This window comes from Eptatretus burgeri, chromosome 4 (assembly GCF_056783735.1).
Source record: "Eptatretus burgeri isolate ZD-2024b chromosome 4, Ebu_testis_v1, whole genome shotgun sequence".
Lineage (NCBI taxonomy): Eukaryota > Metazoa > Chordata > Myxini > Myxiniformes > Myxinidae > Eptatretus > Eptatretus burgeri.
The window spans coordinates 43,133,360-43,157,136 of record NC_140964.1 but is presented as its reverse complement, the minus strand read 5'-3'; the positions used below and the strand labels follow the sequence as shown (position 1 = coordinate 43,157,136).

General features: G+C 37.3%; 1 protein-coding gene across 10 annotated transcripts in view; it reads right to left on the bottom strand.

The window, feature by feature from the left end:
- Positions 1-582: 582 nt before the first annotated feature.
- Positions 583-23,777, bottom strand: part of LOC147027911 (uncharacterized) — a 94,722-nt gene continuing 71,527 nt past the window's right edge. For 9 of the 10 annotated variants that reach the window (XM_085877718.1, XM_085877709.1, XM_085877712.1 and 6 more), the window contains 2 exons: positions 10,915-11,041; positions 583-6,906 (listed from right to left, as the gene is read on the bottom strand). Coding sequence is in view for 9 of the 10 variants with exons in the window: in XM_085877709.1 (XP_085733835.1) it covers positions 3,294-4,790 (1,497 nt within the window). In the remaining variant the exon portion in view is untranslated. Of the gene's footprint in view, positions 6,907-10,914; positions 11,042-15,965; positions 16,049-23,777 lie in introns of all 10 variants that reach the window. The other variant, XM_085877710.1, reaches the window with a different exon arrangement.

Genomic DNA, 23,777 nt, shown 5'->3' with positions numbered 1-23,777 from the left:
AGTTTGGCAAGCCAACATCTTTCTCACGGGTTGGGCTGGTTCGGGCTTCGAGAGAGTGCTGGCACATATTCATAAACAGCAGCAAACCCTTTGTAGTTTTACAGCCTTTGTCGTTTCTCTGCACTGGAATTCATAAACAGCCGACCAGACTGCTCGGACAAGGACATCGGCTGGCTTGCTTGTAATACATTTTAACACATTTTAAAGCAAAGACAAAAGGCTTGGGAACACAATTTGAAGCAGCCAGGACAATGGTTTGAATCCAGACACCTGATTAATGCAATTGCCAAATGTTTAAATGAGTCAAATGTTTCAATATGGACCATATGTGGCCAATCAATAGTCGCACCTGACATTCATACCTGACAATATTGTATGATACACACATGATATTGTATGATACACACATTGCATGACGATAGTAGTATATGATAGTACATGATATGTGTATATATATGTGTATATATATATATATATATATATATATATATATATATATATATATATATATATATATATATATATATATATATATATATATATATATATATATATATATAATATATACATGATAATGCCCCGGTTGGAATAGGTGTACCATATCCCTGTGTCGTAAGAGGCGACCAGGGTTGCATCAGGAAGGGCATCCAGCATAAAACCTGTGCCAAATCATTATGCGGATCATAAAACGGATTTCCATACCGGATCGGTCGAGGCCCGGGTTACCAACGACCGCCACCGGTACTGTTGGTCAGCAGGGTACCGGTGGAAATTTATTACTGCCGGGCGAAGAAGGAGATGGGGAAGGCGTGTCCAGAGGCAGTGGGAGAGGAGGAAGGGGAGAAGTGTGGAGGTGAGAGTTGGAACTTTGAATGTTGGGACTATAACTGGCAAAAGGCGAGAGTTGGCTGATATGATGGAGAGAAGAAAGGTAGACATACTGTGTGTACAAGAGACCAAGTGGATGGGGAGTAAGGCTCGGAGCATTGGAGGTGGTTTCAAACTGTTCTACCATGGTGTGGATGGGAGGAGAAATGGTGTCAGGGTAATCCTGAAGGAGGATTATGTCAAGAGGGTATTGGAGGTCAGGAGAGTGTCGGACCGAGTGATTCGTGTGAAGTTGGAAATTGAAGGGGTGATTATGAATGTCATCAGTGCATATGCCCCGCAAGTGGGGTGTGAGATGGAGTATAAACAAGATTTCTGGAGTGAGTTAAATGAAGTGGTGGAGAGTGTATCCAAGGAAGAAAGAGTGGGGTCATTCCGTGCCAACTCACCTAAATTTCAAAAACCTCCCCAGGTCACCTCCTCAGATTTTGCTGGAAAAATTCTTAAATGTAGATCTATATGGCTCTACCCACCATGCAAAAGATTAGCTTTCAATTCCTCATAGTTTAAAAAATATCTATCTCGAGAGACCTTTGAAATTTTCCCCTTAAAATGCCAAATGTGAAAACGCATTTTTTTTTTCAACTTCAGGGGCTTATAATTTTATAATGGACTCCTCCAGAAAGTTAATATTGCAAATATTTACAAACTGGCATCCAAATCTTTCAATTATGGCATCAGGTAGCCTCTGGGATGCATATTCCTCACTCTATAGGAAGCTAAATATTGCTTTTGGGCCAAAACGAGCTAAAATAAGGTGAAACTATAGTAGCCCTCCTGAAAATATGGAACAACTTAGTCCATTAGCCAGGTGAAAAGTGGGTATCAAGTGACTGAATAAATGCCGTTGTGATTTTTGGGTAGCTTGACATCTCAGATGTCAGAAAATGTCAAGCGGACATTTCATTTCAGTCGCTTAATACCCCTAGGGCGTCCATTTTCAAAGATGGCCACCATTCCCTCCGACGAAACTGGGAAAGATAACTAAAATATAATAACTCATCATTGGAATGGATTAAAACCTTTTATTTGGGATCATTTTGCTCGAAGTTACATGCAAATTCCTCTCAGGTGAAATAAAAGTGGTTTCTGCAAGTCGTTTTCTGTAAAAAAAATGACAAATATATCCGAAAAATGAGGTATTTTGGCTGAGTTTTCGTGAAACATTCTTGAAAATACTTATAACGACCCAGGAATTGAAAGCTTGACAAAAAGTCCACTTTAGTGTGAAGTTAGCATCTATCTTGATTCTAGAAAGTTGGTTATAATGCTTCAGGAAGGCCTGTGGCAATAAACAGTCTTCTCAAATCACAAATCACCATCATCGTCACTGTCATCTACGTCTTGCGTGAAATCATCTTCATCCTCATCCTCTTTCCAATTAGCACACTCCTTTAACTCGCAAGCCGGTGTGCACAATAAACCATTGTCTGTGCATGAACATGTGCCTTTCTTGCACGCTTGGGAGCAATCACAAGACAACAAAGACAGGACAACATCTGGTGCAGGTCGGATGGTAAGCCATTGAATTGCAACATCCCCTTCAGTGACGGTCCAACCATGTTAATCAGTTGGCTTTGGAACATCCGGCTTGTTCTCCAGACTTCTCCATATGGAAGCCTGATAAATAATTAGCCCTTCTAGTGTGCTGATACAACGCATCCCGACAAGGTGGCAATTGTCCTGTTGTCACTTCACCCCGTTTGGACCTGAACAGTTCATATCTGACTGCATTGACTTCTTTGATCTCTGTATTCGATGAATACATTTTGCATGTGTATGCCTGAACAAGAGCAAATGTTTCATCACTGAGCTCCCAGTCTTTACCAATGTCAGAGAACACTCTCCGACAGCTTTCATCTTTCCGAATATTGTTCAACGACTTTACTTTTCCTTGTCCTGCAAATGCACTGACTGTATCGCAGCCCGTCCAGGAATGCAGTCCGATCAGAGCATTACACACATCCTTTCCAAGAATTGTTCCAAGGCGGTTGATATCAATAATGCGAATTTTGTTCTTTTTTCCTCGTCTCAGCAGTACCCTTGTTCCCAATTCAAGATGAAATCCAAGAAGGAGTACTCGGACATCAATGTGCTCTGATATAACCATCACTTTCGAAAAAGAATAAGCAGCATGTCTGCAGTGCAGAATCAGCCTCGTATCAGCTTCTTCCTGACTACACTCAAGTTCGGAAACCTCCTCTACCCGGTCACTTTCCATCCGTACACATTTTTCGCCTGATGTGACGAAAAGTTCTGTGTCTCAGAGTTTGTTTTGGCATGATGGATCCTTCAAACGACTTGACAAGTATTCGATGAAATTATTCTTACTCTCCCCACTTGACAACAACCTTTTCCAATTTTTTATCCTGTGGCCCGCCCGGATCTCTTTGAAGACTATGCCTTCAGCAGAGCCTCGGATCATCCGCTCCGCATTTTTTAATCGAACTATCCTTGTAATTATCAAACACAACATCAATTCTGCTGCTTCGCTTCCCCTCGTTGAGTACGTAGTTCAAGATCCTCTGTGACATTTCAGCAAATGTGTGATTGCCCCCATTCATTTTCTGAACTAAATCCATGCCATCAATTATCGTGGCCGTTTGATCTGATGGTGGGTCAACCTTCGCTGCCTCTTTCTCAATATGATTCCCAAGCCTGGCTTTGTCGGTCTTTTTTAATGTGCCATCCCCATTAGCCAATGGCCATGGTTTTTGTCCTGGAGGATATGAAAGAACATCTCTCATATCCAGCTTTCTGTTTTCAGAAATAAGGATCATTTTACCAAAGAGCCGGTTGTTTGCTTTCAGGACTACCTCTTTGTCTCGTGTTTTCACAGTTGTTACTTTCTGTAGGTCAGCAAATGTTTTCAGCTTCAGTCTCTTTATAGGTTCATAGAAACCTTCTCCACTTTCCAATTTCAAAGTAAACCGCATAAACGCCTCCTCCCCCTTCTCCTGTGCACTGAGCAAGTCTTTGCAGACATCGGGTGGAGCGATGAGCCCAGTAGAAATACTCACCAGATCGGAATATCCCTCGTCAAATGGATTCATCCAGCTACTCTCTAGCATTTGCTGCACAGCCTTTACGTCCGCTTCATCTTTACTGATGCGAGATCTTTGCAGATCCTGATGTCCTGAGAAACTTTGGATGAAAATTAGTTCCCTGAGTTGACGTAAGGCTTCTGCCCTATGCTCTGCAGTGAGGTAGTACCGAGACACGGTCCCATGCTTCATGCTAAACCCTCTGGTTCCACCTGAAGTTTGTGTGTCTTTATTTACAGTTTCCTCAAGGGTTTGGTCTTCAGCAATTTTCCCGAATGGGTTTCCACTGCTGCGCTGAACAGAAAACCCCCCATTGAGAAAATGTTGGTGAAGATCAGGGCAAACAGAATTGAGCATCATCATCTGATCATTGTGAACTGGAAGATAGCGCGAGTAATTGGTTTTGTCCATTGCAAAACACCATGGAATCATCTTCCGAATACATGCTCGGTGAAGATACCAATCGCCTTCACGATCGGTTCTGATCAGACCAAGTAATATTTCCACCAGATTAATGTACGTCATCCAGAATGCGGAAATAGGACCTCTATCATTACGCAGAACACCCAAGTATACCTCAAAAAGATGAAGTATCCTTTGGCAAGACATGTCTTGCTCAAGTGATTCAAGTGTAACAGAGCACATATTTTCGTGGAGATCAGCCACACATCGAAAGGTTTCATCAAGCGTGTGCAGATCATCATGGTGGCTGTTGTCTAACCACTCTAAAAAGCCTGACCAAACCTGTCGCATCATCCCTTCATAAACGATTTTATGAAGACGCACAGCTCGGTTGTATTGCTGACCCAATAAGACTTTCTCAATTGACCCTTCTGCTATTATCCCCGATTCATCCATTAGATCACGCAGTCCAGCAGATCCAAACAGCTAATTATGCCCAGTAAATTGCAGATGACATGAAAATTTCCCATCATCAAGACAATACGTTTGAATTTCAACTGGTGTTTCCAAGCTATCTCTGTAGCTTTGGCATACAAAGCTTGGTCCATTACCACACATATTTTGTCAAGTTCTAATGACTGGCAAATGGACACTGATTTGCACAGAATCTCTTGCACAGTTGAAAGATCTGAAGGTGGGGCATTGATTGTTGGCAGGTAACCAATGGTGTCCTTGGATACTGAAACATTGTCCCTTGTCTGGATATTGAATCCAATCCATGATGGTATGATCTGGTTGTGAATATCATGCATCCGCACAAGAAGCCAAATGTAATTTCGCTGGTGAGCACTTGTGGATGCATCTATGAATGGCATTGACAAAGTTGGGGTGTTTAGTGGGGGTGGAACCATTCTCTGGCCTGCTCCATACAATGGCAGACAATCACCAACTGTCGCAATTGTTCTTCTTTTCTCCTGCTTAAAAACGATTGGCTCATCTTGCCTCTGCGGAGCACAGGTTAAAGACACAAGCTGCATCACAATACCGTTAACATGATGTGTTGTTCCTTCTCTGCTCAGTGTCTCTTCCCTCCTGTCAATGTTGTCAAAGGCTAAAACAGTTGGGACACCAGGATGAATTTCTTTGGGAATGCCATCATCACCTCGACTAACTTTCTCAACGCATAATGCTGTGTCAATTTCTTCAAGTCGGGTATAGGTACAACAGTGACCAAGCCTATTGAGAGTCCTGATGACTTCCACATTACCTGTCAATGTTTTCACAACATAAGCTAACAGGACATGCTTAGGTGTGACAACCTGCGCATTTGTCACAGCATTCAGGATATCTTGCGCAAATGACCATGACAGCCGAGAGATTCGGTCAGATGCGTCGCGCTGTGTACCCCCCAGGAGCACCTTCAAAAATGTCATAAGACACTCTGGCAATTCAATGTATGATTTGTCCAGTTCTTCAGGGTGTGGAGGCCACATTTGTTCTTGTATGCTACCCTTGATGCTATCCCTGAGTATGATTGCAACATTTTCAATCAACTGGACACAGTCTTGTCCTTGGTTGTACAGCTGAATTCACTTTTCTAAACGGATAACTTCAGATGCAATGTCATCGGTTTTAAGGTTATGTGGTCTAAGAAACACTCTGTGATCTGTTTCAAAAAAGTGCAAGGTGTCACCGAATTCAGCCTCAAGATTTCTGCGTAAATTCTTTTTTGTGGACGCTCTCATTTCAACACCCTGTTCAATGAAAAACAATTCCAATTTTGCTGTGATTTCTACCAGGGAAACCAGGCGAGGATTGAACAATATGTTACAACGCACATACGAATATAACTTCTCCAGTGTGACTCCCGCAGCGTTGGCATAGCCATCGTCGCCTGCTGCAGACTGCGATGCGGTCTTTGGTGCCATTGATTGGTCTCGTTTTGAGTTGACTGTGTAACGCCTATAGCAGGTGGCATGGTAGTGCCCTTCAGCAGCAATAATGTCACGGGATGTGAGGGCAATGATTCTCTCATCACATCTCCTAATAGCGGCATCACGTACCGTTTCATCAGCCCTTAGTTCTGAGGACTGAATGAGCGGTTCCCTTGTGTGGGAACCTTGAATTTACTTTGTCTTTTTCTCGCAGAAGATGCATACTTCTGGATAGACACTCAATTTGTCCGCAGCATCTGTGGACTGGCGTGAAGACCTCCGCTGAACAGAACTAGGCTCACTACTCAAGTTACCTAGATCACCCTGAATTTTTCTCAGATTTTTAATATGCGTTAGTCTGTCTGCATTTCTTATGATAACGGCTATCCGGTGCGGATGGAGGATTGGCATCAGCAATCCTCAAAATAGGTTCAATATGTCTTATCTTAGCAATTTCATAGAGTCTTTGTCAAGATGCAATGTCTTTATGTTTAACAAGTTCATCCACAAAAAATTCTTCCTCACATATTGCACATTTGGCTTTTTCGACTCTTGGGCGCTTCGTTTTCCTGCAGTCTTCCTCAGAATCGGTCATGACGTATGGCTCTGTCTTCTTTTTGAAATTTTCAAAATGGGACCTGAAAAGATAGAACGTCAACTGAATTATAGGCCACAATGTGTTCCACAGTAGTTGGTTAATCGCTTCCTTTTTAACTTCGAAAATGGTACACCAGCCGGATTGAAAACCCCAAATTGCAAACATCTGAAAAAGGGATTTTCCCCTTGCAGTTTTTAATGAAGAATGGGATCATAGGCAAGTGAGTGATGGGACTGCGCTCCCCCTTACCCCAGGCTCTAAGCATTTGCATCTACAAGAGCAGCACCATGTATGTATGCATGTATGTATGTATATCATGTGTACTTCTATAGGACCACTGCTACATTGTGAGTGTGCACTTCTCTAGGCCTCTATATGGTAATGGATGGGGGGGGTTGATGAGTAAAAGATGATACTAACTTGTGAAAAACTTTGGGATCATGTAATGAACATAACAGATAGATAAATGAAAATCAATGAGAATCTTCTCCCTTATCCCAGTGAAGGAAATGTACAGTTATGTCAAACAATTCGTCACATGGTGGCAGCATGGTGAATTAAGAAGTACAGGGGGTCCCAGAAAGAACTGAATTTTCAAAACAGACAATAGGAAATCCATGGTTCTTCTTGTAACTAACTGATGACTACTTTTATACCTGTGGGATTATTCTTTGTCATTTTCTGACTCTGAGTACGTGTGCAATTACTTATTCACAGGCTATTAAAAAAAACGTATTTGCGGGATATTTTCGGTCTTAAAGGGTTAAAGCAAATTTAGAAAAATGTGCAAACCTTGTTAAAAGTGGGTATTTTGAAGTAAAATACCAATCTGAGTAAACTTTTGATACATGGTGAGTGGACTTCATTATGAACTGCAACTACCCCTATCCCAAATTCAGTCAATACACGAAAATGAATTTCCAAAATATATCCATTTTCAGTGGGATAATGGCCTCACATGGGTTATACTACACATTCTATAGATTCAGAAGAACCATATTGACTCAACCAAAGTAAAATTATCACCAGAACAATAGTTTTAACGATGTAGTGAGGGAAGTTCTCTGCATATTTTGATGAAATGTGACAAAATAGTCGCAATTTTCACATACAAAGTTCAATGCCGAGCTCAGAAACGCAGAAAACTAAACAAACCACATATCATAAGATTCAGCAGGTTCTAACAAACAAAATGAGCACTCACAAGTCTGTCTACCTTAACCCAAAGTTGACTAATTGTACTCTAAATTTGCTTATATGGATTTCAAAAAATATGGTGGCCATCTTTAAAAATGGCCGCCGTAGGGGTATTAAGCTACTGATCTGAAAGGTCCCCTCAACTTTTTTGAATACTTGAGACATTAGGCCACCCAAAAATCACAACGGCGTTTATTCAGTCGCTCGATACCAAAACCTCAAAAATCGGCCACCTGGCTCATGGACTATTAGAATTTTTTCCTCATAACACAGTCATTATAGGGTCATTATCTATCCATAGATACGTTTTTGTTGGGATAATACAGTTAGGTGATGAATTATAAAAGTTTTACCAAAAGTCCTCTCCTCCGAGGGCTCTAAAATGGACCAATTTTGTCCCCTGGTTTGACCATGTGGCTCAGGGTTTAGGATCTTAATTTTTTTATGAAGATTGCCTCATATAAGATGTGTCTACTGACCAAATAATTTTATCGAAGGCCCATGGCTTCATATTAAAATAAATTTTTATTTACATGCACGTTTTTTTAAATTATTCATGAGCTTATAAATCTGAAACTGAACACTCTTGCAAAGTGATACTGCAGATATTTATAAACTGGCATATGAAATTTAAGGATCTGTTATCAGAATGCCTGATAAATGCATATATTTCTATCTGAAGGAAGTTGAAAATGCCACTTTGACCAAAAATGGTGAATGTGCAGGGGGCATGTAACAACTTAGATTATTCTTCTCATAAATTAAGAATTATAAGTGTCAATTTTTCATTCGTATTCTCAAATTCATGATGAATTCGTATTCAAAAATAAATTCTTGTAATGATAATCCAAACATATGCTTGGGTTTTAATTTTAAAAACATGTCCTGCAGTTCACTATTTGAAGTCATGAGTTATGACATACACCACAAGATGGAGTAATGTGATGGGATTGGAGCAACTGTGAAGCGCCTTGTTGCAAGGGCAAGTTTGCTGGCCACTCGACAGAATCAGATTCTGACAGCTGAAGAGATGTTCCAGTGGGCAGAGAAGAATATAGGAGGGATCAAATTCTTCTTTGTGACATCACAAGAAATCCAACAAAATGCAATGGAGTATGACAGTAGTAGATTAATGGGGTTTCTAGTGCAGTCATTCAAATGAATGGGGGAAAAGGGGGAACTCTGATTTAAGGTTAAAAAGCTCGAAACAGGATTCCGATTTTCTCCCCATTTTCCCCTCTCCCATGCAAATGAATGGGGGGGGGGGACTCTCTTATTTAACCCTTAAACCCCTAAATAGGAGACTGGGATAATACAAATGAATTGAAAAAAACTGTCTCAAGACTCAAAAGCTCAAACCAGGAGTTTAATCTCTGCCCCCTTCCCCTCCTCCATCCTTCAACCCCCCCCCCTCCCCAATGTTAAATTGGGACTTACTTAAGGGACTGACCTAAATTGGGATTATAATTAAGATCTCTGTCCCATTGAGACACTGATTAAAACAACATTTCTCTTATATTATCACTCCATTGAAAGAGTGAGCCAATGAATATTTGTCCATGTTTTACTTCAGGTAATAAATTAATTTTCCTATTACATTCATCACCATCGAGTATGTTCACAAATATTATTTTGGAACTCAGTTCTTGGTCTAAATATCTTTGTTGAGCAGAGATAAAATGATAAACTTCTCTTAATGCTCTTGTTTGACTACTTCCTGAGCCTCAGATTATTTTTGCATAAGCCACGCCCACTTTCCATAAGTCACGCCCCTTTTAAAGCCACGCCCACTTTTCCTACGCTCCGATCACTTTTCTTAAGCCTCGCCCACTTTTGTAGGACCACCGACTCTTACATCATTTCCAGTTAATCTCTTTTCCAAAGAATTTTACAGAATTTCCAAAGGAAACCACACCCACCAGTCTTTCTATTTAAAGGCTTGAAACCCAGACTGAATTTAAACATATTATTACTTTTACTGAGAATGGACTGCTGTGCTGAGCTTGATTGGGATGAATTTGGAGTTACTTGGAGTTCTACTACTTGTATGGAACTAAACCTTCAAGTTGATGAACTGGATTCAAACCTCATCTATTGAGGTAAGATTTTATTTTCCTATTTACAGAGTTTGATTTAAGCATATAATCATTTAATAATTAAATCACTTAATTAATACATTATTATTTTCTCTCACAGGAAATTGTATCAGAAATACGAAATGAAAATACTGCTTTTGCCACAACTTGGGACAAAATTGTTGGTTTGGTTGAAGACCTTGTGAGCGACCAAGACCCACAGAATGAGCTCGACCTTGATGACCCAACCAAAGAGTTATACCTTGGAGACCCGCAAAATCCTGAAAAAGAGTTTTACATCAATGGTACTCATTGTGAGTTATCAAGACAAGACCCACTGAACAAGTTATACCTTGATGAACCAGAATATAAGTTTTACCTCAGAGACTCACAATTTTTTTTAAAATCAGTAAATGAGTTCTGCCTTGATTGTTTAAATAACTACCTTGGAGACTCGGGAAAAGGGTTCTGCCAAGATGGTTCTAAATATGGAGCCAACCTTGGAGACTCAAATTTTTTTTCAAAATCAGTAAATGAGTTCTGCCTTGATGGTTTAAATAACTACCTTGGAGACTCGGGAAAAGGGTTCTGCCAAGATGGTTCTAAATATGGAGCCTAACTTGGAGACTCACAAATTTTGAAAAAAATCAGGAAATGAGTTATTCATTGGAGACTTTGTAAGTTGGTTTTATTTTGGAGAATTGAAATGTGGGTTCTGGCTTGATAACTCACAATGCGATACATATCTTGGAAACTCAACAGGAAAGTGGTTATACCTTGGAAACTTGGGTTTATTTTGGAGACTTGAAATGTGGTTTCTACCAAGAGTCCTCTTGGGGATCTCAACCGATCGATGTGGTTCTTTGTTGGATGGTGCTTGATGAGAGCAAAATCAAGAAAGTTCTGGGAAGAAAGTACAGGAAAGTTCTTACTCCCCCTTTCTACTTCATCAAACCTGAAAGCCTGAGAAGACAGAATTGCAAGAAGAAAAAATACATATACATATATATATATATATATATATATATATATATATATATATATATATATATATATATATATATATATATATATATATATATATATATATATATATATATATATATATATATATATATTGTTAGTTCTGGGAAGAAGATGCAGGAAGGTTCTTACTCCCCCTTTCTACTTCATCAAACATGAAAGCCTTAATAGACAGAATTGGAAGAAGAGAAAAAAACATAAAAAATATATATTGTTGAAATACGTATTGAAAAAAAAGATATTGTGTTGGGCGAGGGTTGGGTTGGGGTTGAGATTTTGAATGTGAGGGTTAGGACAGGTTTGCGTTGGGGTTGAGATTTTGAATGTGAGGGTTTGGGTGGGTTTGCGTTGGTGTTGAAATTTTGAATGTGAGGGTGAGGGTGGGTGAGGGTTGGGGTTGAGATTTTGAATGTGAGGGTTAGGGTGGGTTTGCGTTGGGGTTGTGATTTTGAATGTGAGGGTAAGGGTGCGTTAGGGATGGGGTTGATTATGCCCCCTGTTATATTATCTCTCTCTCACACACACACACACACACACACACACACACACACACACACACACACACACACACACACACACACACACACACACACACACACACACACACACACACACGTTAAGCCTTGACTGACTATTCAGTTGAGGATTCTGTGTTTGGGGTTCACAGATCTAAGAACGTCCCCCTTGACACACATTATATATATTTTTGAATTTAACCCTCGGCAGATGCCACCTGTTATACACCTCGGACTTGGTCCTCGAGTGTCCATAAAGGTGTATAGTAGAGGGGAGTGAAGTGCCAACCTATTGCTCCCATGAGTATTATCTGCTTAGTTTTGTCTTTTGTAATTCCTGTGAATAAAATGAACCTAAAATCTCTTCCCCTTCAAAATCATGTACCTTATAAGTCCAAGGAACTGTATCTATTACATCAACAATTTTGAAAAGTTCATTTGTCCATCGCTTTGTATAACCTTTTTCAAAATGAGATTTCCACCTATATATTCTTACGATATCACCAACTTTGAACTTAGGTTTTCTGATATTAATCTCTTTTTCATATTTTAATTTTGTCAATGTTTCTGATGGTTTCGTATTCGTTGACGTGTGAATCGTGTCATTATACTTATCTACAATATCCTGAATAAAAGATGACCATTGTTGAGAACCGAGTTGTGTGAATTTTTTTATATAGTCTCTCTTTTAAAGTGTGATTAAAGCGCTCAATAACAACGGCTTTTCCTTCATTCGAGGTACTGTATAATGTACTGTATATTTATGTATTAGAAATATGTTATTTTTTAGAAAATTCATCAATGTCTTGTTATAAAACTCTCCCCTCATCAGTCCACAATTTTTTAGGTTTTCTCTTACTTCTATAAAATATCTGTTGAAAGGCAAACATCAGAGTATTACCTGTTTTGTTTTTTGAAGGGACAACCCACGCATATCTACTCCTCAAATCAATAACGGTTAAAGCATACTTGTACTCCTTATCATTATTGAGTTCAATCAAATCAGCAGACCAGATATAATCAACTTACTTGGAATAAACCTTCCTTCTATGAAACTTTGTAAATATTGGTTTATGTAATTCATCAGCTAATTGTTCTTCAGTCTTAATGACATCATTAGAGCCTATATGTTTTTTGATTTTCCAAGCCCAAGTTTCAGTTTAGTACTGATCATATTCTTCATGATGAAACTATCAACTTTTTCTCTCATGGTTGGATTTTGTATCAGAGACAAATTATACAACATTTCTCTATCAGCTTCATGCTTTTCTTCCAAAGTTGTGGTATTCCCATAATCAATATCGTGCCTCATGCACACTTCATCATCCCTATTGATGGGTTTACTCCATGGTATAGGATTGTCTGCCTCATCAAACTTTTATCCAAGTTTGTGCCTGGACCACAGAAAGAATACCCTGGTAGATGTAATTCCCCTGGTATTCCAGTGGTTGTAAATTTACTTCCTGATAAAAACTTTTGTATATCTCCTCCACGTTTGTGTTTGGAGATAAATTGACTCTTTTTTTGAACCACACACCGAACATGTACCTTTTTGTATCACCCGATTATTTTTACTTTTAAAATATGAGATTTTTTAGTGCGAGTTTTCTTTTTACATTTGACACAATAACTCACTTATTTATGAGAAAAATTCCGACAGAGTGCAAAAACCATTTTAGTTTGCAACATGCACATTTGAATCTTAATTTTTAAACCATAAAGAATCCTCAGAAATGTATTCACTCTCTCCTCCATTTATTTAAGAAAATAATGAAAAACTTTAATTAACGTCAATATCTTTCCCTTGAAAACGATGTCAATAGTCTTGTCGAAAATATTTCTAATAGACTTGTCAATTCTTTGTTTTCCTCTTCGGTACGTTAAGATTTATTTATTTTCTGAAATACACCCAATCTTTTTTTAATCTCACTGGTTTCCATATTTTCATATTTATTTATTCTCTCTTTCCTCCCTCTCCTCCCTCTCCTCCTTCTCTCTCTTCTGCCTTTCCTCCCTCTATCTTCTCCTTTTCCTCCTCTTCCCTCTCTTCTTCTGTCTCAGTTTCTTCAACTCCGTCCTCATCCCTTACTATCCTTGAATCACTTACACCCCATAGAATATCATACATATATTCATCAGGATTTCTTGTTATTCCTCTATCCAAAATAATTTTTTTACAACAGGAAGCCAATAAAATTTCTTCTGATTTTCTCAGAGCCTTACGTTTTCTTAACTATATAATTTTTTCATTATTTAACATTTTAATTAAATCTCAAGTTGTCGGTTGAACAACATCAGTATAAAGCCAATATTTTATTTAAAATGCATCATTCTTATGTTGAAGAACATGTTTATTATAATACCGAATACCCTTTTCTTGAAGGTATTCTTGGACACAGAAATGATAATTTTCTTGAAGCCTTCTTGCTGTCATTTATGTATTAGAAATATATGACAGAATAATATTATGACACGAAACACCTCCCCATAGTTAAATCATTTTGTATTTCCTTACTTATTATCTATAATCCTGTTTTTTTCTGTTTTCATGATATAAACTCAGGCAAAACCATTATTACATTTACCCTTATTAAATTCTTTTATTTGTTGTTTACTAATCGTGGCTCCACAAAACTCATTCTCCATACCAAGTGGATAATATTCTTCCTTACAAGACTGATTTAATTGTTCCGGGTCTTCTAGGTCAATTTTAAATGACCAATTATACCCCCATTGTTCGATTCTCATAAAACGATACGCCCTTCTTTATAAAAAAAAAATATTTTAATTGGAACTGTGAATTCGGTATGACCTGGAGATAAAATCAACACTTCTGCATCTTTGGAATACACGGCCATTTTATTTCAGGATATATATTGTGATAAATCACTTAATCTCACCAAGTCATTCGCGTCAGTCGGGCTTGGATAATTTATTAATTTATAAGCATTTTTCATATTAATATTTTTTGTTATACTATATTTCTGTTGTTCAGCCTGTGCCTTTGTGTAATAAGTTTGATAAATCAATATCCAGTTTTTGGGATACACCAAAGATAGAACCATCTTTACGAACATGTCATTTATATTAGATTAAAAATAGTCTTTTTTGTTGTTGTTGAGTTGAAATAACACATAGAGACATAATTGACCACAACACTTGGAATTTAATTTTTGGACTTGAAATGTTTGATTAACACCATTCTGTAAGAATTTTATGACTTCAACAGGTGGTGGAAGACCAAAACTATCAAAATAATATTTGTTTTGACTATTAAAAATACAAACCCAATGAGAACCGTTCCCATTATTATCTTTGAAGTCCATAATAATATTCTTTGTAAGTTTAGGCACATTTGTTAATTCATCTCTCATACAAATAACCACATTATTAATTTTTAATTTCTTACAATATTTGACAAGTTGTAAATTTGATGTTGTATTCTTTCCAAATTCTTTACACCACTCATCAATGCTCATTTATTTATAAGAAATATATAATCCATTACCCCTTTTAGTTAATTTTACACCTGCTTGTGCGATAGAAGAAAGCATATCTCCAACTAACAATCTCGCTTTTTCAGGCAGACTTTCAAGTTTTTCAGCAAAATCTACATTTACACCACTTCCACTAATTTGTTTCTCCAACTCTTTGTTCTGTCTTTCCAATTATTTTTGAGCCCAGAGTTGAGCCTTCCTTTCGTTGGAAGCTTTCACCGCTGTTGAAATACCACCCGTCAATGCTCCAACCGCACTTAAACCAGCAAATAAAGGAATTAGAAATGGGAGAATTCCTCTACTCGTCTCTCTTCTTGAATATTTTTTCAACATTGGTTTTGACATTTTAATTTTAAGTGAGCCAGTATCGTTCAAGATTTTAACCTGTTCTCTTGTGAGCAAAACATCAATTCTTGCTGCTCCTTTTCTCTGAATTGTATTAACGTTAAAAATACAAGGCTTTTCATTTTGAACACAAGATGATAGTTTATGAAGATTGATTTGATGAGCATATACCCCAGTTGGTACTTTGCCACTCATTTATTTAACAAAAAATTATGTGAGACTAATCATCACACCATGATCTGTATTAATCTGTAATTGTTTCTTCCAAAATAAACAATATGCATGAACTTCTTCATTCTCTCCTCTTTCAATGTATAGGGAAGTATCCACTCAATAAGACTTTATAGTTTCCTTTTGAGCACTCAGGTCAAACGCATAGATTGTATACAAACTTTTAAATGCTGTCATGTCCAAAATAGGTTCTTTATTTCCATTACTTTCACACACCTTTTGGTAAGACTTGCATGCTTCAGCATAATCATTTTTTCCCCAATTAATTTCCAATTTATCTCGTGGATAAAATGTTCCATCTGGAGAAACACGAAGTTGTTTCACCTTAACATTATCACTCAATGCATTATTCTTATCAATAGCAGAATCACCATCTGGTTTTTAAAAAATGATCCACAGATATCGTGGCTTTCCTTCCACAGAACACCCAAATTCCATGTGCAAGTGGTTTGATTCAGTTTAACGTGTTGACATAGTCTTTTAAGGTATGATACATTGAGTGGTTTCTTTGAGTTAAGTCTTCTTTTCAACATCTCTTCTGTTTTAAGATTAGGAGTATATTCACTAATACACCAACTCATTTCATCAATTACAAATTTATTCTGAGCACCAAAAGCACGAGCAACACCAAAAAGTAATCTATTTTCATCATCATTCCTTTGTAGTTGAAATCTAATTTTAAGACCATACAGAACTTTATCATGATCACAAAATCCAAATATACCTTTAAGAGGAACTGCCACAGTAAAACTATTAACTGCTTTTGCATCATCATTATACATTCCTTTCCTTTGACTATATCCAGGGTATGTGTTTGTTCCCGTTGACATATCAGGAATAAAACCTTCAACAGCCCCATTTCCCATTCTATCACCGAATGAATATAGTGTAAATTTCATCATTTCAGATAGAGCAGAGACATGATCAACCGCTTCAACTTCTTGTGTTCCAATGTACAAACGAACACTATCAAACATTTTCCAGAAGAAATAATTTACGAGTGCAGCGTTTGTGTTATTCCCAGCCTTAGTGAATTTAAATTTACACAACAAGAAACTTTCGGAGAAATTCAAATAGGTTTGTTGATTATTTATTTCAAAACTTTTTGTACCATTTGCATTCCAGTCTGTTCCAGTTGTTGCATTTACCTTGAAGTAATCTTCTTTTTTAGTGGAGTTTGAGATGACAATGGTATCATCCAAATCATAGATGCTATCAATTGCTTCCATACTTGTATTTATTTCGGAAAAAAGATGTTAAAACTTTTGAAACCCTGACCCAAGTATTTGAATTATTTTCTGTCGTTCTTGGGTAGACAACTAAGTTTTGCCTTTTTAAATTTCTTTTATTGCTTGTAATTTCTGAGATTCCTTTTGGGCATCTTTTATACTCTTTATAGCACCTGCTACATTTCCCACAGCAGGAGCAGTTGAACCAATTCGGGCTTTATGTTTAAGAATAGTTGAACCTATACCCATTAGAGTATCAATTATCCCATCTCCTCTAAATTGATATCCGACACCCCTTTGTCTCTTAGGTTTATAGTATCCTCTACCAAGATACATACCTTCACCCTTGTAGTGTAGGGAAAGGAACATCCCATCCCCTGTAATTATTTTATATTTTCCCAACTCGTGTTTCCTCACAATAACCATTGTATTTATTTATTGGAAAACTTCACGTCGGTGAATTCTGATGGATATAACTTCTCCATTAAAAGAAATCATACGATTATCTTGGTCGGTTATCCTAAAATTTACTCTGTGTTTGGTTTTTCCTGACACAGGGAGATAAACCAGATTTTTGGGTTCCATATTGATTTTATAACCAATTGGGGTTGAGTATGCACTGAATGAAAATATTGTATTTGTTCTTCTTCCATCATTATAAGCACCATCAATCAAATCACAGTGAATTAATACCGAATTTATTCCTGAGGATATTTGAATGACATTATCACTGTAAAACGTCCATTTCGTTTCAATCTTTTTTGAGGAGAAACCCAATAACTCACTAAATGAATTATTTATCAATTGTTAAATCAACCTTATAGTTATTTTTAAGTTTAATCATTGATTTTGAAGTATGTTTTTGAATATCTATAACAATATTTTTTGGTTCATCACCCTGTTCTTTCATAAGACGAACAATTTCGGAAGATATTTGAGAAATGTCGTATGCTCCGGGTGAAACTATTATCGTTTTATATCCACTTCCCGGATTATAACTAAACTTGTTATTTTTCTCGTTTATCTTAAATAAGGTATTATAAGTTTCCATGGACAATAAATATGCCTCATATTCTTTTGTTGGGTCAAGTTGTAGTGGGTATGGGAATGAAGATGTGTGGTCGTTTGTTGTGAAATTGAAACTGAGGATTGTGTTTCTCATCTTATTTAATATGAGATAAAATGTCTTTATATTGGTATTTATTAATTATGTTCATGTTCATCAACTGGTTTAAAATGGCTGATGCTTCATTAAAACAATTGTTATTTCCAGCCTTCTTACTACCTTACAACAATAACAGTCGATTAACTAATTGTGATGGGTCATTTGGAAGAAAACTAACACCTGAACCAAGGATACTTAAAGCCTGAATACTGTGTTTCTCCTTCTCGTTCTTCCTACTTTTACCAGAAAGACTAACCCTATAATTAACAGAGTCCAGCAGATCAATATATACTCTATCATCATTATTTTTCATATCAATGGTTTGTCAATATACTTTGATTCATCCCTCATAGTTGAACCTTGTCTTCCATTTTTTCTGAGAAGAAACATTAATCTCAGAGTAAGTTTAACAGGAGGTTGAGCAGAACTCAAGAACCTTAATTCATCATTAAATATCGATACCTTTTCTTGAACAAGATCAAATATTGCTGGTTGTTCTGTTGGAATGAGTCCTGCTTTGGTTTTTGATTCCGCTGAATATTCATTGTTTTGAAGAGCATTCACAATATAATCAGGGGGTTGATTAATCTCTTCCAGTTGTTGAAATAATCCATCATCATATTCTAATTCTCCTATATGCTATTATTCTTCCTCCATCATTTGACTGAAATCTTTTAACATTTGAAGTTTTTGAGGAGTATATTCTATTGTGGGAACTGTGGAAACATCAAAAAAATTTTCTTGGGAAGTTTTTAAAAGTGGTTTAAAAAATGTATCTTGTTTTCTTTCAAATGCTTCTTCACCCGTTAGTTTCTGTCTGCGTTTCTTCTTTTTGTCTTCCTGTTGTTTTACAACTTTTGAAACCAACTCTTGATGTTCCTTAAATCTTCTTGCTCTTTCTTTCGCATCCATTTATTTATTGGAAAATATCATTTAATGAATTGTAAAGATCAACAGGGAAATTTTCCTTTTCTTCATCATTCAAGTAGATGTGTTTAAAGAAATCCTTTTCTTTAAATATTTCATCAAATTATTTATTAACATTAATACGAGTTGTAATTTCTTCTTCAATAATATTGTATCTCTGCTTTTCATACGTCTGCGTTGAGTTTCTTGATCAACATCAAAACCGAATGATAAAATCTTAACCTCATTCAGATGTTTAATAATTTGTCTCATTCCTTCTGGATTAGTTTCTAATATCCCAAGACCACCAGATTTTAGTTTCTTTAACTCACCCTTACAATGTGAATATTTTGTTGTACCAAGAGAAACCTCCTCAAATATTTGGCCTTCATTCCTCAGTTGCATATGTTCCTCCACTGAAATGTAGTGATAATCTTCACCTTTTACTTCGCCAGGTCTTATTGCTCTAGTTGTTGTTGATACAAGGTGTATCACGGGGTGTTTTTAAAGTAAATCTACAATATTCTCATTTGTACTATAAAAGAACCTTGATTTATGAAAGTTTTTTTCCAGATGTAGATTTACCCACAAGATTTATAATATTAGTTGTCATTTATATATGTAATTGTTTATGAAACAAAAAATATATCCCTTAATATCTCATCTTGTTTCACAACAATATATTTATATTTTTCAGTCATGTGCTTCATATAATCCCCAAATTCCTTTTTACTACATAATGTAGAACAATTATCTCTCCAAAAATTGTTAAAATCTATTGAATTGAAAAAAAGTATTAGCATTGTTTCTGATGGAACGACGAGGAAGTTGAAAGTATATTAAGATAAATACAATTACAAGAAGAATGTCTCCCTCTTGTGTCGTGGCTGTCCATTACCGTTTGGTTTCTCTCATTAACACAATCATCAAAGATAACGAGGTTCTTTTTTGATTTATCCAAATCTTGGGGAGAAGGTATATCATCCGAATTATCACTAAGAATACAAGTTATCGGTTTTAATTTCTTTTTATATCTCTGTGTATCACATTGCTTTTTATTTATCACATTTATTGCTTCAGCTTTATTTGCTTAAGTTTTGTTGATCAAATTACATGAGGTGTGTTTTTTAATTGTCAAACAGACTCGGAGTTGACAAACACTTTCAAAAATGACGTTTTAAAACAAAAATTTTTTTTTGTGTGAAATAAAACCTCGGTGCGAGGTCTCATAAACGAGCAGTATTTTTTTTCATTGCCAATAAATTTGACAAAAAGGGGGTCATTTTTTCCTTAAACAAGGTATCCGGAAAAAAATATATTATATTTACCACGTGAACTACGATAAAAATATAAAAGATAAAAAAAATAAAAAAGATATTAATAATGGTATATAATAATTTTTATGTAGGGGTTCCCTGAGACATGAAAACTATTTCAAGGGTTCCACAAGGGTAAAAAGGTTGAGAAACGCTGGTCCAAAGTAACGGAGTGTGTTGAGAATTGAAAAAGAGAGTGCAGGCAGGATGGAGTGGGTGGAGAAGAGTTGCAGGAGTGATTTGTGACAGAAGGGTAGCTGCAAGAGTGAAGGAGAAAGTATATAAGACGGTAGTGAGACCAGCTATGTTGTATGGTTTGGAGGCGGTGGCGCTGACAAAAAGACAGGAAGCAGAGCTGGAGGTGGCAAAGTTAAAGATGCTGCGATTCTCGTTGGGAGGGACGAGGATGGACAGGATAAGGAATGAGTATATTAGAGGGACAGCGCAGGTAGGACGGTTTGGAGACAAAGTGAGAGAGGCGAGATTGAGATGGTTTGGACATGTGCACAGGAGGGAAGCGCAGTATATCGGGAGAAGGATGCTGAGGATGGAGCCACCAGGTTGGAGGAGAAGAGGAAGGCCAAAGAAAAGGTTCATGGATGCGGTGAGGGCGGACATGCAGGTGGTTGGAGTGTCAATGAAAGATGTGGAGGATAGAGCGAAATGGAGACGGATGATCTGCTGTGGCGACCCCTAACGGGAGCAGCCGAAAGAAGAAGATATATGTATGTATGTATGTATGTATGTATGTATGTATGTATGTATGTATGTATGTATGTATATGTATGTGTATATATATATATATATATATATATATATATATATATATATATACATATATATATATATATATATACATATACATATACATAAACATACATACGAGCCTGGTGTTGGCACAGTGGGAAGGGCAGCGGCTTGGGATCCAAAAGGTCCTGAGTTCAAGCCCCGTTGGGCCACTGAATTAATACACCAGGGGGTTGACTCAACCTGTCATCCTTTCGAGGTCGGCGAAGTGAGTACCAGTGTACTGGGCCGGTGTTTACCCCGGTTAAAATAGGTGTACCATATCCCTGTGTCGTAAGAGGTGAACAGGGTTGCGTCAGGAAGGGAATCCGGCCTAAAACATGTGCCAAATCACTATGCGGATCATACGGATGATCCGCTGTGGCGACCCTTAACGGGAACAGTCGAAAGAAGAAGATATATACACGTGCTCCGCACGGAGTGGCATGGGTGGCAAAAGGTGGATGAGGCATAATAGTTGATGTTATGGGAAGCTGGGGAGAGTGTCATTCGGGATTGATGCACTGTGGTTACCTGTTCTTAGTTTTCTGAAGGACCTCCCTGTGGATGACATTTTGGGTGAGTGTCTTGTTGCTGAATAGTCCTTGTGAGGAATTATTATCCACTTTGATAGATATATAGGAGTAACCTCTTGCACGTGAAGAGGCAACATGTAGTTGGCCTTGGGAGAACACAGGGGCTGGGAGGTAAATTCCGAGTTTGTCAAATGTTTGGCCCTGGGATTTGTTTATGGTCATCGAGTATGCGAGTATAAGTGGAAATTGCATACTCTGCATTGTGACTGGAAGGTTGGCATCTGATGGGGCAAGTTTAACATGATATGGGCCTAGCCCTAGACTGAACAGGAGCAGTGGAGGGTGACCGAGAATCAGAATGCAAATTTCAATCAACGGCACCTATTTGGCGCACATCCGACGATCGAACACCGCTGCATGCTTTAATTTGAAGATCACGCAAGACAACACAGATAACGATGGCGGTTGAGAAACGTCAAATTACATGCAGACGTTCACAGAAATAATGTTTTTTTTAAATAAATCTTTACTTTAAATACAATGTTTCTTGTGACATTTTTTGTGTCAAATTCACCTTCTGAGGTAGTCAGCATGTGCAGCAGAGGGTTTCACATTGCAGACGCTGTTTTCTTGGAGTGGCATTACGCCTTTCGGTGGGGACGGTCTGTCGACGACAGATGTATGGTGACAGCGAATGACCGATGTCATGACGGAATTACGCCTCTCAGTGGTGACGTCACACGTCGCCATGCAAACGAACGTAAAAATTAGAAAATCGCCCAAAATTCCCAAACGTGTCCGTCTGGCACGATCTCACAGAGCCCATGCTGTTCATGAGACCACAGAGCACCTGTATGCCGAAAATGGCGACAGTCCGTCCAGCAGTTTTGGAGGAGATACGTCAAATTACACGCAGACGTGAACAAAAATAATATATAGAAGATTTTTGAAACATGACAACCATTGCTGATGTTCTGAGCTCTACTATTTATTATCAGTTGTGTTTATGTTCAGTGTTTGATGCAATGAGTACTCCCTCACTCGAGTTCATATTTTTTGGATAGATGGCAGCACTTACCGGACAACAGTTCAGCGATGGCGACCGAACGGGAATATCGACGTAATGACGTCAGCGAATGACCGATGATGTCATGACGGAATTACGCCTCTCAGCGGTGACGTCACACGTCACCATGCAAACGAACGTAAAAATTGGAAAATCGGCCAAAATTCCCAATCCTGTCCATCTGGCACGATCTCACAGAGCCCATGCTGTTCATGAGACCACAGAGCACCCGCATGCCGAAAATGGCGACAATCCGTCCAGCAGTTTTGGAGGAGATACGTCAAATAACACGGAGACTTTAACAGAAATAATATGTAGATGTTTTTATATGTGTGTATATATATATATATATATATATATATATATATATATATATATATATATATATATATATATATATATATATATATATATATATATATATATATGTGTACATATGTATACCGATATGTATGTATATGTATATATATATATATATATATATATATATATATATATATATATATATATATATATATATATGTACATATATGTATATACAGGGTAGCCCGAAAGTTACTTTACCCCTGATAAATTTCTCGCACTTCCCTCCGTCCCTTCCCCTCTGCCCTCGCCGCTCACCTGCTATGGTATGCGGAAACACTGACTCAGAAGAATGATGGAGCACATACAGATGCAATGACTAATTATTGCAAGTACTGCAAAATAAAACCTGTATTTTAAAAGAGTTCAAGAACAATGCTTCACTGGGAACGGTAAAGTGACTCAGGCCACTATGTATTTGTATGTATATATATATATATATATATACATATATATACATATATATACATATATATATATATATACATATATATATACATATATATATATATATATATATATATATATATATATATATATATATATATATATATATATATATATATACACACAGTAGACTCGGCGTAAGTCGTCACCATCGGGACCGAGAAAAAAGTGACGACTGAGAAATGTGACGACTTACGCGTATGCGAACATTCAT